General features: G+C 41.4%; 1 protein-coding gene across 1 annotated transcript in view; it reads right to left on the reverse strand.

Annotated features, from left to right (window-relative positions):
- The window catches only part of LOC110523354 (neuropeptide FF receptor 2), a 35,612-nt gene extending 27,983 nt beyond the window's left edge, over nt 1-7,629 (reverse strand). Inside the window, exons 1-2 of the mRNA XM_021601980.2 lie at nt 7,425-7,629; nt 2,835-3,191 (exon numbers count right to left, since the gene is read on the reverse strand). Of these exons, the coding sequence (XP_021457655.1) occupies nt 2,835-3,183 (349 nt within the window). The 5' untranslated portion in view covers nt 3,184-3,191; nt 7,425-7,629. The remainder of the gene's footprint in view (nt 1-2,834; nt 3,192-7,424) is intronic.
- Between the last annotated feature and the right edge of the window lie 6,642 nt (nt 7,630-14,271).

The following is a 14,271-nucleotide window of genomic DNA, read 5'->3' on the forward strand; positions in this document are numbered from 1 at the left end:
TTTGTGAGTGCTTTTGGTGACAAGCCAAATTTATTCAGCCTCCTGAGGTTGAAGAGGCGCTGCTGCGCCTTCTTCACGATGCTGTCTGTGTGAGTGGACCAATTCAGTTTGTCTGTGATGTGTATGCCGAGGAACTTAAAACTTGCTATCCTCTCCACTACTGTTCCATCGATGTGGATAGGGGGGTGTTCCCTCTGCTGTTTCCTGAAGTCCACAATCATCTCCTTAGTTTTGTTGACGTTGAGTGTGAGGTTATTTTCCTGACACCACACTCCGAGGGCCCTCACCTCCTCCCTGTAGGCCGTCTCGTCGTTGTTGGTAATCAAGCCTACCACTGTTGTGTCGTCCGCAAACTTGATGATTGAGTTGGAGGCGTGCGTGGCCACGCAGTCGTGGGTGAACAGGGAGTACAGGAGAGGGCTCAGAACGCACCCTTGTGGGGCCCCAGTGTTGAGGATCAGCGGGGAGGAGATGTTGTTGCCTACCCTCACCACCTGGGGGCGGCCCGTCAGGAAGTCCAGTACCCAGTTGCACAGGGCGGGGTCGAGACCCAGGGTCTCGAGCTTGATGACGAGCTTGGAGGGTACTATGGTGTTGAATGCCGAGCTGTAGTCGATGAACAGCATTCTCACATAGGTATTCCTCTTGTCCAGATGGGTTAGGGCAGTGTGCAGTGTGGTTGAGATTGCATCGTCTGTGAACCTATTTGGGCGATAAGCAAATTGGAGTGGGTCTAGGGTGTCAGGTAGGGTGGAGGTGATATGGTCCTTGACTAGTCTCTCAAAGCACTTCATGATGACGGAAGTGAGTGCTACGGGGCGGTAGTCGTTTAGCTCAGTTACCTTAGCTTTCTTGGGAACAGGAACAATGGTGGCCCTCTTGAAGCATGTGGGAACAGCAGACTGGTATAGGGATTGATTGAATATGTCCGTAAACACACCGGCCAGCTGGTCTGCGCATGCTCTGAGGGCGCGGCTGGGGATGCCGTCTGGGCCTGCAGCCTTGCGAGGGTTAACACGTTTAAATGTCTTACTCACCTCGGCTGCAGTGAAGGAGAGACCGCATGTTTTCGTTGCAGGCCGTGTCAGTGGCACTGTATTGTCCTCAAAGCGGGCAAAAAAATTATTTAGTCTGCCTGGGAGCAAGACATCCTGGTCCGTGACTGGGCTGGATTTCTTCCTGTAGTCCGTGATTGACTGTAGACCCTGCCACATGCATGCTGAAAATCTTTAGGTGCCTTTTGGCAAACTACAAGCGTGCTGTCATGTGCCTTTTACTGAGGAGTGGATTCTGTCGCACCACTCTACCTGAGGCCTGATTGGTGGAGCGCTGCAGAGATGGTTGTCCTTCAGGAAAGGTTATCCCATCTCCACAGAGAATCTCTGGAGCTCTGTCAGAGTGACCATCGGGTTCTTGGTCACCTCCCTGACCAAGGCCCTTTCCCCCCAATTGCTCAGTTTGGTCGAGCGGTAGAGTCTTGGTGGTTCCAAACTTCTTCCATTTAAGAATGGAGGCCACTGTGTTCTTGGGGACCTTCAATGCTGCAGAAATGTTTTGGTACCCTTCCGCAGATCTATCCCTTGACACAATCCTGCCTTGGAGCTCTACTGAATATCCCTTCGACCTCATGACCCAGCTTGACATGCACTGTCAACTGTGGGACCTTATGTAGACAGGTTTGTGCCTTTCCAAATGATGTCCAATCAATTTAATTTACCACAGGTGGACTCCTATCAAGTTGTAGAGACATCTCAAGGATGATCAATGGAGGGAGAATGCACCTGAGCTCAATTTCGAGTCTCAAAGCAAAGGGTCTGAATAATTATGTAAATAAGATATTTCTGTTGAATTTTTTTATAAACATTTCCAAAAAAACTGTTTTCGCTTTTTCATTATGGGGTATTGCTTGGGGGGAAATTATTTAAAGTGGGGAAAAAAAGTGGGAAAGTGGGAAAAAGGGCTGCCTAAGTATGATTCCCAATCAGGACAACGATAGACAGCCTCTGATTGGGAACCATACTCGGCCAAAAACAAGGAAATAGACAACATAGAATGCCCACCCCAAATCACACCTTGACCTAACCAAATAGAGAAATAAAACGGCTTTCTAAGGTTAGGGCGTGACATCATATGAGGAAATCAGTCAATTTAAATAAATTCTTTAGGCCCTAATCTATGGATTTCACATGACTGGAAATACAGATATGCATCTGTTGGTCAAAGATTCCTTAAAATAAATGGGCCTCACAATGGGCCTGAGAATCTAGTGACGATTTTTCTGTGCTTTCAAATTGCCATCCATAAAATGCAATTGTATTTGTTGTCCTTAGCTTATGCCTTCCCATACCATAACCCCACCTCCACCATGGGGAACTCTGTTCACAACGCCAGCAATCCGCTCGCCCACATGATGCCATCAGTAGCATTGTGTTGTGTGACAAAACTGCACATTTTAAAGTGGACTCATTGTCCCCAGCTCAAAGTGCACCTGTGTAATAATCATGCTGTATAATCAGCTGCTTGATATGCCACAACTATCAGGTGGATGGATTATCTTGGCAATGGAGAACTGCTCACTAACAGGGAGGTAAACAAATTTGTGCACATAATTTGAGAGAAACAAGTTTTTTGAGCATAAACAACATTTCTGGGATCATTTATTTCAGCTCATGAAACATGGGACCAACACTTTACATGTTGTGTTATTAATAATTATAATAATTATATACTATAATTGCAGTTAAACCAGGGTTGAGCAGGAGTGTGGACATGAAGCTAGGGTTAGGGTTGTGGTTGAGGCTAGGATTAGGGTTAAGAGGCCTTTGGCTACTAACCTGTTATGATGTTGTCCACCAGGGTAGTTGGCATGCAGAAGATGCCCACCAGTAGGTCACTGATGGCCAGGTTGAGTATAAAGAGGTTGGTGACCGTCCTCATGTTCTTGCTTCGCAACACAATGAAACACACAACACAATTCCCCACCATGCAGACCAGGAAAATGAGCAAGTAAGACACAATGAAGACTACCACTACCGAGGGCTTGTGGAGGTAGAGGTCCACGTAGGTGATGTTCTGTTGGTAATATGGGTATGGGGGGTGCTGGAGGTCCCTGGAAGAGGTGAAGAAAGTGGTGTTCCAGTCTTCTGTGCTGTTGGAGCTGATGGGATCCAGAGCGTGCGTCATGGTGGAATCTGAGGACAGAGAGAGAGAGAGAGATAGAGAGAGAGAGAGACAGAGAGAGAGAGAGAGAGACAGAGAGAGAGAGAGAGAGAGAGAGAGAGAGAGAGAGAAAGAGAGAGAGAGACAGAGAGAGAGAGAGAGGAGATAAGGTAGTTTTAGTTTGTGGGTTTCTTTGTGGTTTTCACACAGTGAATTATTTGTCACATTGGACACCTCTAGAATATATTGTAGTCTATATCGTCTACTGCATCTTGCCATCTTTATGTAATACATGATTCACTAGCCACTTTAAACTATGCCACTTTTATGTTTACATACCCTACATTACTCATCTCATATGTATATACTGTACTCGATACCATCTACTGCATCTTGCCTATGCCGTTCTGTACCATCACCCATTCATATATCTTTATGTACATATTCTTTATCCCTTTACACTTGTGTGTATAAGGTAGTAGTTGTGGAACTGTTAGGTTAGATTAGTTGTTGGTTATTACTGTCTTGTCTGAACTAGAAGCACAAGCATTTCGCTACACTCGCATTAACATCTGCTAACCATGTGTATGTGACAAATAAAATTTGATTTGATTTGATGTAGTCATTCACAAAATAGAAGTTCTGGCTGAGAGGGTGTGCTACCTTCTGGTTATTTTATTTTTATTTTTCTACTTTAAAAGCCATTTCTATGGTGGGGTGGAACCTTGAAGGCACTGTCCATTGACAAACAGTGCACCTTATGTGAATAATCTTCTAATGTATGTACATAGTGTGTGTGTGTGTGTGTGTGTGTGTGTGTGTGTGTGTGTGTGTGTGTGTGTGTGTGTGTGTGTGTGTGTGTGTGTGTGTGTGTGTGTGTGTGTGTGTGTGTGTGTGTGTGTGTGTGTGTGTGTGTGTGTGTGTGTGTGTGTGTGTGTGTGTGTGTGTGTGCAACAGTGGATGGGTGGAGGTATAACCTTTCCATTCACATCAATAAGATTTCAATTACCATGACCGTGTGCTGAGACCTTGTTAGAAACATCCCCTTGTCAAAGTCATCCAATCAAGAGAGCCCATACTTAGACAGATTAGAGCCTTTACAATACCTAGGTAATAACAGGCAACACCACACTCACAGGACGTGGATATTGATTGGTTATAACATATAAAACACAACATAGTCTCCAGAAATCCATAACAACCATTTTTCTGCCTTGATGATTGTGTGATGATTCAGTCAACTATATGCCATCTCTCACACACACACTCACTCCCTCACTCAAACACACACTCAAACACAGATGACAAAAGAATGAGCGAAGTGAAAAATGTCAAGGTATTTTTGCTAGTGATTATATTCTGCTGGTGTGCTGGTACCCTGCTGAGCACCATGGCATCAAAACGTTATTCATCAATCACATCAGCTCTGCCTCAAAAACGGTCAAAGTTTCTTCTCAACTGGAGAGAATAACTATTGACTTCAAGCTCCTTTCTCTCTGAAGTTTCTAACCTGCCAATGATTGATAAGTGGCCTAAGCTCCCTTGGGCTTTTGTTAATTAACTTTCACATGTGAAACATTGACAGAATTGACAAGTTGTTTTGAAGTCCGAAGTACTGTAAGCGAGGAATTTTAATTGGATGGAGAATAAAAACCAACCTGGGAAATGAGCAGCTAATTTCCAGGGTCAGTGCACCTGCAACACCTCATAACTCAAAATACAGGTTAGAGATCTGCTGATCAAATGTACTCTAGTAATCATTTAGAATTTCAATCCGCCTATTCTCCAGGGATGTCTCCTGCTCAGATCTGGGTCCAGATGTTCAATCCCAGTGCTAGGCACTTGTTTTTTGTTTTAAGCCTTTCCCAAACCTTCACCCTTAACTCAACCACTCGGAATTAATGCCTAAACTTAAGTTTAACCCTATCCCTAACTTTAACCGAGTGGTGTAATGGGAATATACGCAGGTATGCGTCATATACCCACTATTTTTCATATGCTCACTTCTTAATCCTCACACAAAGTGGAGTAGTGGAAGTATATGTCATATCAATTAAGGATGATGGAACAGATCAGAATGTTTAGCTTAAAATGTTGATACACTATTATTTCTTCACATTTTAGGCGCAGAAATGTACACACGGCAGTAGGCCTATGCGTGAATGTTTCAAAATGCATTTGCAAATGTGCATGCGAGCGGTTTCATGGACAGAGATGGAAATATCCGTTAGAAATTTAGGAAGAGGGGGTATTTAAAGACGTATCAACTATGATGGGTTGCCAATATGTTTAGGATAATGCCTTTGGCTGCTAGACAATGAAAGAAAGTTTAAAGAAAACCATTAAAACAGGAGATTTTGGCTATGGGCTATTTTGACGCAAGGCAAGACATGACTCATAATATCAAGTAAATCGTCCAGGTGTCAAACAATTAAGGAACAGGACAAATATAGCCACGTTAATGATAGACCTGACTGTTTTCTGGTAGATGGCAAGGCTTTCCCAAAAACGTGCCTTTTAAATGTTACCTAGCTACAAAGCCTACCTGTCAGAATATAATTTGCATCAATCCAGTGGCCATTTCTTTTGCAAACTCCTTCTCATGTTCAAAAGAAACACTGCTAATCAAACAACAGTGCTAGGTACCTGCACAATTGAATTAAAAGGCAATTAAATAAAAATGTAGAGAATTCTTAGATTTTTTCAGAGACCTCAAAAGTGGGCTGCTGATGTTGTTCAAGCATTATAATATACAATTGTGTTGTATTTCTGTTTTTTTTTTAAGTGTGACATTGAGAGCGAAATCGGAAATCTGAATTTCTGACTCAGTTTAAAGCCTACATTTTCTGTTTCAATAGTCGGCCTACTATTAATCTACTTGCACAGTACAGCTTGGTTTGGCCTGACTGAAATACCAATTTGTGATTTTTTATTTTAGGTCATTCAGATTGTGTCACTCTTTCTCAGCGGGCTGGGCTCCTGAGTGGCGCAGCGGTCTAAGGCGCTGCACCGCAGCACTACAGTCCCTGGTTTGATTCCAGGCTATTGTATAATGTATCACATTCAGCTGTGATTGGGAGTCCCATAGGGTAGCGCAAAATTGTCCCAGCGTCGTCCGGGTTTGGCCAGAGTGTGTTCCTAACTGTGTTCTTAACTGGCTTGCCTAGTTAAATAAAGGTAAAATAAAAATATATATAATTCTCATAGAATGTTTCACACAGGGAGCCTTTCCTTCGCTGGACGGGCCGTTTGGAAATGTTTTGCCATAATTAGAGTATACTGACAGCTTGACTGACAGCTAAGATATGGCACCACGTGGCATAATTAAAACGTCAAGCCATGGCGTAATTTTGTGACAGCTAAAATATGGCACCACAATGTCCAGCCATGGCGTAATTATGTTGCTGCACGGGTTGGCGTTTTATTGGAGCTTAGGTTGTCCGTAAACCTCTTCAACCTCCAGTCAACAACTAGACAAAACCAAGACCGAGATATTAAGGTAAAGAAGCAGGATGACTGAGCAGAAGTAAGTCACCCTCCCTCTGCACGTATACAGAATGTCAGATGTGAACAAATCCAGAGAGATTTCATTTCAGAACCATGGACAGCGGGATAGCGGCGTTCGGAGGTTCCAACCTTCAGCACCATAGGTCAATGGATAACGACAGTTATAGAAATAATTCAAATTCTACTCATGTACATGTTAATTCGATATGTAATTAAATGTCCATATTTAATTACATACACATAAACTCAATTTCAGTTCCTGAACTAGCTAACTATAAACTAACTAACTATTAACTAGCATTAAATTATGTGGATGGGAGAGTGTATACTGCTAAACCATCTATCATTGTTCAGAAATATCAGTACTATACACTGTAGGCCAGCCCTCTGCTCACTGAGCTCCGTCAGTCAACTCTGCAAGAGTTGAGCAAATGACACGAATATTTTAATTTGCAGTTGCAATCAAGCACGGTCAATAATTAGGTTGATTATTGACCACGGAACAGAGTCGTTCTCTTGATTTGAAGAGGCGATGCAATCTGTATGCATTTCAAATTAAATAAAGGCAAAGTCTTTTTCAATAGGTAGGCGAAATCATTGATGATTGATCATTATTTTCTAACATACTTCATGTAATTATTAAGCTATTACAATTTCTGCTCACATTCACTCCTAAAATATGCTTTTGTTGTTATAAGATTTTGTATTATTATTCAATCAGCAAAACCTTCAAAAAATAAAAACAAGAAAGATCTTACCTTGAGTAACTTGAAAAAGATGTCCAATTTATATTTCCTTCCAAAATGTGAATATGGAAGACCCAAAAGTCCAAAGAGATGTATGTGCGCCACTTGTTAATGAGAAAGCGTTGCTGTGAAGATGCTCCGTAGCCTACATCGCAACGACCGAGAGGACAGACACGGACAGAGTGCTGTTGCTCCACGCGCTTTGGCACAAATAGCTAAATCCACTAACAAGCGCCAGATACATTGAATGGGGTGGGAGGAGGCGCGCAGGGCGGGTAAGTAAAGTGCGTGCCACCCAGCGCCCCACTGTTTCTCGCGCAACAAGAGGTTGCTCAAAGAGGGAATTATAGAGGAGAGCAAAGGTGACGAGATCACACCAACTGCGTGGGTGGTGGTGGTGCTGTAATTCAATTAAATGCCTCCAATTAAAATGAAATTGTCATATCTAGCTCCATACAAAAGCAAATCCGGTAAATATCGAATTTTTGGCATCTCACAGTATCTGTCTTCGAGTTCATGCTTATTGCTCTGTATGGATTTTAATTCATAAAAAAATGTGATAAGGATTTATCCAGAGCTCTAGCCAAGCCATGAGCTGGTGGAGGTTGAAGTGGAGGGAGTAGTTCTTAGCATGTCTCTTGAGGAGGCTTAAAAGAGATTTATGTTTGGAAAAGTTGAATATGTTCAGAAGGAGTTGGGTAATTGGTTAAGGAAGGAGGACTGGAGGGAAAAAGAGGGGGTTGAAAAGACAGAGGGAGGCAGATGATGGTTTGAATCTGTTGAAGCTAGCAATAACAAGGGAGAAGGTATGTCGAGGAAGATTGGTGTCAAATTCAGTGTGAGCCAGATGCCAGTTTGAGTTCTGGAGGTGAACTGGTGGTGGTAGAAAGTGTTGTGAGGAGCTTGGAGCCTGAGCCGTTGATGGACATGGTTATGATAAAGTTGCGTTTGGTCCAGTATGAGTGATATTTTTTGAGAAAGTGGATCCTTGCCTTTTGGTGGATCTTTTCAGGGTGGGTGTGAAAGAAGTTGAATCAGTGAAGGTAACCTGTAGTGGACTTGTGATTGTTTCTTCTGAGCAGAGGGAGTGGACGCTCCGTGTCATGCAACTTGGGTCAAGATCTGTTTCTTGCTTTGCTCTTAAGAACAGGGCACTTTTGAAAGGAGTGATTTCTGTGGAGGTGTGGAGGTGGAGCCGTTGAAGATCCCTGGTGTTTGTGACGCCTGCTGTTTAGTGCGACACAGAGCCGGTGGTGAGTGTGGTGAAACGGAGGCATCACATCAGTCCTTTTGAGTCAGTCTTTACCTGACAAGGTCTTGTTAGGATATCATTTATCCTGTTAGAGCGAGTCCACCACGCTGTTTCAAGTGCAACTTTACGGTCAGATCGCAGCAGTGTAGTAGGGAGATTCCAAGATGTGGGAAGTGTGCAGGAGGGCTTGGGATAGAGGATTGTGTAGTTTCGGTGGATAAAGTTATCAACTGTAGGGGTGCACATATTGCTGAGGTCTAGGCCAATGAGTGATATGCTTCGGCAAGGTTGGCTTCTTAGTGTTCACAGCAATGGTTATCAACTTTACTGCAGAAATTGAAATTAAATCACAGAAAAGAGATGTGGTGGAAGCTGCAGAGAAGTAGTTGGGGTTATGAGATTTGACTTCAGAAGTTACAAGGTGTGTTGAGTGGTAGTGTCCCGTCCTCTCAGGCTGTTGGCCTGGGGTAGGATCAGATGGGGTTAAAATAATGGAATAAGGTGATAGGTTTTAATGAGTATAGGGTTAATTGATAGGGTAATTCAAATGTATGTATTTTTAGTTTTCCTGGTTCCCCTTTCCAATTTTGTGTCAAATTGTAATAGACCTATAGTTGAGTTGGGGGCGGTAATGCAACATATTGGATGACAAATGCCGTTAAACCTCACTGAAGAAGTGTTCTAGGCGGCTGCGCATGGGAATTGATGCAGTCCAAAGCCGTGGCAGCTTCCTGGGCCATGTGTGAGATTTGGGTTTAGAGGACAATAGAAGCTCATAGAAAATTAATACCTGCCTCCTGGGCTGCATCGCTTCCTGTGCTTGTTTCTTTTCTCCCTTATGGTATGTTTTGTGTTTATCTTGCATGGTTTTTTAAGTATACTGAAGAAAAATATAAATGCAACTTGTAAAGTGTTGGTTTCATGAGCAGAAATAAGGTTCCATACACACAAATTATTTCTTATTTTGTGTCCACAATTGTTTACATCCCTGTTATTGGGCATTTCTACTTTGCCAAGATAATTCATCCACCTGACAAGTGGTGTATCAAGAAGTTGATTAAAGAGCATGATTATTACACAGGTGCACCTTGTGCTGTGGACAATAAAAGGCCAGTTTTGTCACAACACAATGCCACGGATGTCTCAATTTTGAGGGAGTGTACAATTGGCATTCTGACTGCAGGAATGTTTGCCAGAGCTGTTGCCAGAATGACATGGCAATTTCACTACCATAAGCCGCCTCCAACGTAATTTGAGATAATTTGGCTGGACATCCAACTGGCCTAACAACCGCAGACCATGTGTAACCATGTCAGCCCAGGATCTCCACATTGAGCTTCTTCACCTGCGGGATCGTCTGAAACCAGTCCCCCAGACAGCTGATGAAATTAGTATTTCCTTCTGTAATTAAGCCCTTTTGTGGGGAAAAGCTCATTCTGATTCTGCGAACCTGCTTAGCAAAGTGAAATCCATAGATTAGAACCTAATTAATGTATTTCAATTGACTGATTTCCTTATGAACTGTAACTCAGTAAAATCTTTAAGTGTTGCATGTTGCGTTTATTTTTGTTCAGTATAATTTATGGGTACAACTTAAAAGTGCAATGTTATGGAAAGAACCATGCCCTAAAATGTTATGGAAATAACCATGCCCTAAAATGTTATGGAAATAACCATGCCCTAAAATGTTATGGAAAGAACCATGCCCTAAAATGTTATGGAAAGAACCATGCCCTAAAATGTTAGGGAAAGAACCATGCCCTAAAATGTTAGGGAAAGAACCATGCCATAAAACAATGCAAACTGTTCCTTTGTCTGCCTCTACTTCACGCTGTCTGTTCAACCCAGATTCTAAAGAACTTGTCACTTTTCCACCTCGTGACAGAATCCTAAATGTTTCTGAGAACCACATGGTGCCATCTTCCTCTGTAATTTTCCATAGACTGCCTGCTTTCTTGTAGCCTAATGGCTTACACTTCCATTAGCTACAGATTGTAACACCAGACAATGTGATTTAACTAATACATTTTGGATCATTAAACTGGTAGTTACAGATGTGGCTATACAAAATGTTGCCAGAGATTTTTCAACCAACCTGTTATTCGTCTTCAATTCGTGGAAATGGGAGTTTCAAGTCTGTGTCCAGTTGAAGGGGCTCAGTTTGAATTTAGAAAATGCTCCCTTATTAAAATAAATGTGTTAGTCCAAGAAGTAATCCAACAATGCATACACCGCCTCTTGTCTTTTTCAAATCTCTCGAGACAGGTCGGTCCATTCCAAATTGCCGCATGTCATGATGTCAGACACCTGTCTCGATCAATGAGAGAAGACTTGAAATAGACAAGATGGCACCGTACCCTATACCAGGCTAGTTGAAAAATCTCTGCAAACTTTTTGTATAGCCACATCTGTAACTACCAGTATAATGGTCCAAATTGTTTTGGTTAAATCACATCTCGTGTTACAATCTGTAGCTACACTTCCTGGTTAGAGCGCACAGCATACACACCGGTGTTCAAATACTATTCAACATCTTTCAAATACTTTGAGTTTTTGCTTTAGAGTGCCCGGCATGCAAGGATTACACTTTTGGGACTTTTCTATTGGTTGCAGCGTAACTGGCAAGCTCATTCAAGAGCAGCAGAAGTATTTGAAATGATTTCAAATAGTTTGAACCCAGTCCTGGTTCGATCACATTTTAATGAGCTTGGATGGTTTCCCTAGAGACAGACGGATCGAGAATCACTTTCACAATGTGTTTTCATAATGTAGTTGCCTTCTCAAAACAATATTGTACTGTCAAAATTGCAAATAGATTCCACAAAAGAACGCAACGGCCTGCAAAAGATGAATGCATAATCCATACTGCATAATAAAACCATATTTTGCGTCCAAGCAGACAAAACAGAAAGTTAGAATTGTCTTTTAAAAATCCCAGTAGAGCAGTCACTAAATCATGATGATAATAATTGGGAGTACTATCCAAAAGAGCAGAATTATAGGCCTATTTCAACAAATAATTTCATACATGTCAAATATTATTCCTGATTTTAAAATAAATAAGGATTCATCATCGGTATCATCACAATCCAATTCCATGTATTCAATACAAAGGCTGCTTTGCTGGTTGTTTTGTAGACTTTCCATTGGTGCACAGAAACACTATCACAATATAAATAAGGAGAGGTGACTGACATGAAGATACAGTATCTATATATTTTTTTTACATTTAACCTTTATTTAACTAGGCAAATCAGTTAAGAACAAACTCTTATTTACAATGACAGCCTACCAGGGAACAGTGTGTTAACTGCCTTGTTCAGGGACAGAATAACAGATTTTTACCTTGTCAGCTCAGGGATTCAAACTAGTAACCTTTTGGTTACTTGCCCAACACTCTAACCACTAGGCTACCTGCCGACACCAAGTATAGTCCTCGATCCACACTAAAGAGAAGCTTTATGATGGTAGGTCACATGTTGGAGATGATGACTTAGTCGTAACCCAAAGTTACTTAGAAGTAACATAACATAATTCTCTGCATCAATGCATGTCCGCAATATTGTAAAAAATCGTAACAATTACATCAGACGGTCCACATTGACTAGATCTTTCCATATACTGTACATGGTATGACACTGATGAGGTGATTTATAATTTTGTGCAGTAATATTTACTGATTGCCGGAAACAGTGAACACAATTGCACACATTTCTCTTCTAATGAAAACAATGTGTTATATTCTGTAAACTGACCACTTAATAGTGAATTTTGTTTTCGTTGATTGCATTTGTATTTAAAGTTGTGCAAAAGGTGGTCTAAGCTATGCAAGTCAGGTACTAAGGCAAGAAAATGATCAGAACTTCTCTAAATGTATTTGAGCATTTGATCATTGATGTTCTGCTATAGATACATTTCACCACAAATCGCAAAATTGCTTGTGATTAAGAAAAACTTTAATGAACTGATACAGGCTATGTTTTATGAATCCAAAACATGTTTGTCTTGACAATGAGTAAAGGAGTTGGCAAGAGCACACACATAGATCTGCGACCAGGCTAACATGGAGTTTGCTCTTCTAGTAATGTGTTTCTCAACTGTCTTTACTCTTTACTTTCTTCCCCATTCCAGGTGTGCAAGGTGTGATGTACCTTAGGCTATGATACAGACAGGGTTTCAATTACCTGTGCCATTGACTAAAGAAGTCAATATTCTTGATGCTGTCACCCTGCGCATACAGAGGCTCCGCAGAGGAGGAAGGGGAGGACCATCCTCCTCAGTGAATTTCATCAAAATAAAAAGTGAAACATTAAAAAAGTTATCCTTTTTAGATAAAACTATACTAAATATATTCACGTACCAAATATTTTATTAAAACACACTGTTTTGCAATGAAGATCTACAGTAGCCTCAGTAGCACTCTGTAGCACCATGCCTTAGCCGGAGGACAGCTAGCTTCTGTCCTCTTCTGGGTACATTGACTTCAATACAAAACATAGGAGGCTCATGGTTCTCAACCCCTTCCATAGACTTACACAGTAATTATGATAACTTCTGGAGGACGTCCTCCAACCTATCAGAGCTCTTGTCGCATTAATAACCTCTTTGGGCTGAGATCCCGCTAACGGGATCTAATGTAATTGTTACGATTTTTTACAATATTGCGGACATGCATTGATGCAGAGAATCATGTTATGTTACTTCTAAGTAACTTTGGGTTACTACTAAGTCATCATCTCCAACATTGTGACCTACCATCATAAAGCTTTGCTTTAGTGTGGATCGAGGCCTACACTTGGAGTCGGCAGGTAGCCTAGTGGTTAGAGTGTTGGGCCAGTAACCTAAAGGTTGCATCCCTGAGCTGACAAGGTAAAAATCTGTTGTTCTGCCCCTGAACAAGGCAGTTAACCCACTGTTCCCTGGTAGGCTGTCATTGTAAATAAGAATTTGTTCTTAACTGTCTTGCCTAGTTAAATAGCCAGTGAAACTGCAGGGCGCCAAATTCGAAACAACAGAAACCCCATATTTAGAATTCCTCAAACATACAAGTATTTTACACCATTTTATAGATGCACTTCTTGTTAATCCCACCACAGTGTCCGATTTCAAAAAGGCTTTACGACGAAAGCACACCAAATGATTATGCTAGGTCAGAGCCAAGTCACAGAAAAACACAGCCATTTTTCCAGCCAAAGAGAGGAGTCACAAAAAGCAGAAATAGAGATAAATGAATCACTAACCTTTGCTGATCTTCATCATATGACACTCATAGGACTTCATGTTACACAATACATGTATGTTTTGTTCGGTAAAGTTCATATTTATATCCAAAAATCTGAATTTACATTGGCATGTTATGTTCAGTAGCTCCAAAACATTTTTGATTTTGCAGAGAGCCACATCAATTTACAGGAATACTCATCATAAATGTTGATGAAAATACAAGTGTTATACTGTACATGGAACTTTAGATAAACTTCCCCTTAATGCAACCACTGTGTCAGATTTCAAAAAAGCTTTACCGAAAAAGCACACCATGCTATAATCTGAGTACAGAGCTCAGAGACCAAAACAACCCAAACAGATATCCGCCATGTTGTGTAGTCA

Source organism: Oncorhynchus mykiss, chromosome 5 (genome assembly GCF_013265735.2).
Source record: "Oncorhynchus mykiss isolate Arlee chromosome 5, USDA_OmykA_1.1, whole genome shotgun sequence".
NCBI classification, from domain to species: Eukaryota; Metazoa; Chordata; class Actinopteri; order Salmoniformes; family Salmonidae; genus Oncorhynchus; species Oncorhynchus mykiss.